Below are 4,142 nucleotides of genomic sequence, written 5' to 3' on the forward strand. Positions count from 1 at the left end.
AAAATGACAAGTGGAAAATAAAAAATTTAAAAATTCTACAAAATGTCATCTGTCCAAATGAATGAGAAGATGACATGTGACAAAAAAACCTTCGTTTATTAGAGTAGATTTATGTTAAAGATGAACGAACTGAAGATATAAATTGTATTTAGCCTATTGGCATATTCATGTCAATTGTGTTTTAAGACTACAATTGTTAGTAAACATGAAAATTATTAATTGAAATTGATAACTTCTAATAATAAATCTAATATTAATATTAAACTTCAAGCCTAAATATTATCTTAAAATATATAATTAAAATTTGGTTTTTCGGTTAACCGTCTGTTCCAAAAACCTGAACCGTAACCGAACTGAAAAATCGATGTTTTTATCAGTTCGGTTAACCAAACCGAAAAAGTCAAAATAACATATTTGGTTAACCTAAAAATTGGTATGGTTTGTCGGGTTTTAGGTTCAGTTTTTCGGTTTCGGACATTCTTGAACACCCCTATCGCACTAGTGCTTTGCTGATTTTAGCGGCGACTTTACTTTTTAATGGCGACTTTACTCTTTAGCGGCGACATATTGATCAATAGCGACGGAGCAGTATCGGCGACCTATTACTGGCGACGCATCGCCGCTATTACCATTACCGGCGACAATGAGACCCTTTAGCGGCGACTTTTGTTGCCGCTAATTGCCTTTTTCTGAATGATAGTCTTTTGTGTCTCCGAATTTTATTTTACTATTAATGAACTTTGCTTATATATTAAAAATTAAATATTTATGGCACGTTTTGACTTTTTATATCAGGCTTTCAAAATTATCAGGCTACACCATATTTCGTGAAATACATCACAGTAAAAACATTATACAATAACAATGACATACATCTAGAATATCTCGTTGAGATGAGATAGGGAAATATAAATGTCGTGTAAAGCAATGTTTGACCTCATGTGCATGAACAAATAGACCCCATAAAGAAGATATACAAAGAGATCAATGACCAAATGTGTTTGATAAATATGTATGAACAAGGTTTCTAACTCAAGTCTCGTCATAAACATATATAAAATTAGGAGTTAACTTAGGAAGAGATTAGATTTGACGTTTAAAAATAATAATAATAATAATGTTTTTACCAAATATAGAAAAGTTTCCATAACAACGCTCTTTTGCTTGGTTAGTTGTTGCCGTTAATTTAAATATATATATAATTGTATAGGTAACTAGTTTCTTATTTTATATTGTTCTTTGATTTGATTACAAACCTATTTATAAGCTCAATAAAAAGTTGACTGATTATGTTTTTATATAGAGTTTGACCTTGATATATATAACACATGAAGTTTGTATGTCAGTATGTGTAATGAATTTACATATTCGATGAGTTAAATACAATCAATTATCAATACTACAGAGATTGAAACAGACGTGATACGTGAAGAAAATTAAACCGAATGGGCCGGGTATCATCTTTTTTATGTGTTCTGGCTAAAAAAACGATATGTATAACTCAAATAATACTAAAAATATTTTTTTTAACGAAAAATCGGTTATTGATATTTGATGCATTATAAAAGAGGTTGGTTTCTTTTTCTTATCCCTAACCAAATTCATATGAGCCAATGGAAAAGAAAAGGTATATCTCATCTTCACAAAGGTTATCTTGTTACCATAATTACAACCCGAAGATCTAAATGCAAACTTAATTCAGTTTTTATGTTTAAAATTTCAGATGTGCAGTTGTTACCGGAGGAAACAAAGGAATTGGATTCGAAATATGTCGTCAGCTTGCTGTAAATGGAATTGAAGTTATATTAACAGCTAGGAACGAGAGTCGAGGGATAGAAGCTGTCAAGAAACTCCATGATTCTGGCCTTCCAAATATCGTTTTCCATCAACTTGATATCAATGATCCACGAAGCATCGAACGTTTAACTAAATTCATTGAAACCAATTTGAAAAAACTTGATATTTTGGTAAGGAAAATATCATACTTGTCTCACCTTGTTTAAAATATAAGGCTGTTCAAGAAAATCGTACAACTTCAGTGTGATTCTGCTTAAATTATTAATTTTTGCAGTTCAAGAAAATCTAAACTTCATGTTGCAGATCAATAATGCAGCATTAATTGGAATTATTATGCATGAAAAAGAATTCAAAGCCGGTGCTGGATTTGTAAGTAATTTTCTATGCATGCATGCAAGTCCTTCTTCATATATGGCAGTCATGTATCAACCCAACTACCTAAACGTAAAATTTTGAATCTAAAAAGCTTTCAGTTTTAATCTACAAATTATGAACAATATTAGGTGCAAGTGCTAGATGAGAATGCGCATCTTCTTGCGGAAGTCATTGAGGAACCATATGAACTAGGTGAAGAGTGTTTGCAAACAAATTACTTTGCAACTAAAAGTGTAACGGAAGCACTTATACCACTTCTGCAGCTCTCCAATTCACCAAGAATCGTCAATGTTACCTCCAGTTACGGAGAGCTAAGAGTAAGTAATAAGTAATCGCGTTAAAAACAAATTAAATATAGAAAAAAGAAAAAGTTTAACTTTAATCTTCCTGTTTTTCAGTATCTTCACAATGAGAAGTTGAAAGAAGAGCTACGAGATATGAAAAATGTAAGTGAAGAGAGGATTGAAGAGATTATCCGGTGGTTTTTGAGGGACTTTAAGGCCTCTAAGTTGCAGGAGAATGGGTGGCCTTTAACAGTTTCTGCTTATAAAGTCTCGAAAGTAGTGGTTAATGCTTACACACGGGTTTTGGCGAAAAAATTTCCTAATTTTATTATTAATTGTGTGCATCCTGGTTATGTTGAAACAGATATGACAATTCATACAGGATTCCTCAAGGTAGAAGAGGGTGCTAGAGCTCCTGTAATGGTTGCTTTGTTGCCGGACGATGGCCCTTCCGGTGTTTATTTCCAACAAATGGAAATAGCCCCGTTCTAATCTATAAATTGGGCAATGTACTAATAATAATAATAATAATAATAATAATAATAATAATAATATGAATATAAATGTGCTTTTGTTACTCTGTCATAATAAGATATATTTTTTAGAAACGGCAAACGAATTACTCGTAATATTTCAACAAACTCCTGGGAATAAATTTTTGTACAAACAGAAGTACATAAACTATTAACACTTGTTCCACTTTTTTTTTTTTAAATAGCAAATCTAATTTATTCCTACCTAAAGTACACCTTAATTTCACTTATATCCACAACGGGACTTGAACCCTCAACCTCAAAGGAGAGAGGCCGGACAACATCGGATACCGCTGGACTAGAAACTCCTTGCTAACACTTGTTCCACTGTTGTGAAAAAATGTAATTCAATCAATTTCACCATACGTTTGATGTTTCTTAATATGAACTAGGAAAGAGTCCATGCTTTGCATGGGTTGGAAATAATTTAAAGTTTCTTAAAAAGAAAAAAAAAAATTGGTCGGAAATAATTTAGAGCTTAAAAAAAATTGGCCCAAAACTGACAGTTTCCAAAAACATGTAACAAAGAAATGCAAGAGTGTACAGTAGGGTCGACTACCCATTGACCAAGGAAGAGCAAGTATCGAAATAGAACAATGTTGGAAAATGTATGGAAATAAAACAATCTTGGAAAGGAAATGGGCCAAATTGACAATTGAACATATTTGTGTGGGTGTAGATTGTAGTGGTAAAAATTGAAGGGATGAAAAATGTAAAACCCCAAAATAGTGGTGGCAGAATTCTAAAGTCCTAAACTTTAACAATGTTGGAAAAAAGGGGCCAAATTGACAATTTAACATATTTGTGTGGGTGGAGATTGTAGTGGTAAAAGTTGAAGGGATGAAAACTATAAAACCCCCAAAGAGTGGTGGCATAATTCAAATCATTAAGCTAATAGTACAAGTAGTCATCATTAATATTAAAATTTAGTCTGTGTTTTGAATCCTTATATTTCTCAACAAATTCTATCTCCTTCCCTAAATTTCGGATAATTCAAAATTTGAAACCATCAGAAAATACATGTTGATTCAAATATCCCTTCTGCAGATGGCTCTTTCTTAACTGGTTTTTATTTTAATTCTTACTTGTAATTGATTTCATCATTTTTAACTTTTTGTATTTTTATCTTATAAATATATTGGGTGAAGGCTTT

At 31.9% G+C, this 4,142-nt stretch overlaps 1 protein-coding gene across 1 annotated transcript; it reads left to right on the plus strand.

Annotated features, from left to right (window-relative positions):
- The first annotated feature begins 1,552 nt into the window (after positions 1 to 1,552).
- Positions 1,553 to 3,887, plus strand: LOC145100125 (salutaridine reductase-like). Its single transcript, XM_079037513.1, has 5 exons — positions 1,553 to 1,627; positions 1,724 to 1,967; positions 2,101 to 2,166; positions 2,301 to 2,489; positions 2,571 to 3,887. Exons 1-5 carry the CDS (start codon positions 1,614 to 1,616, stop codon positions 2,946 to 2,948), a joined length of 891 nt encoding a protein of 296 aa, XP_078893639.1. The 5' UTR covers positions 1,553 to 1,613; the 3' UTR covers positions 2,949 to 3,887.
- Positions 3,888 to 4,142: the final 255 nt, after the last annotated feature.

This window comes from Lactuca serriola, chromosome 4 (genome assembly GCF_051521515.1).
Source record: "Lactuca serriola cultivar US96UC23 chromosome 4, Lser_US96UC23_V15, whole genome shotgun sequence".
NCBI classification, from domain to species: Eukaryota; Viridiplantae; Streptophyta; class Magnoliopsida; order Asterales; family Asteraceae; genus Lactuca; species Lactuca serriola.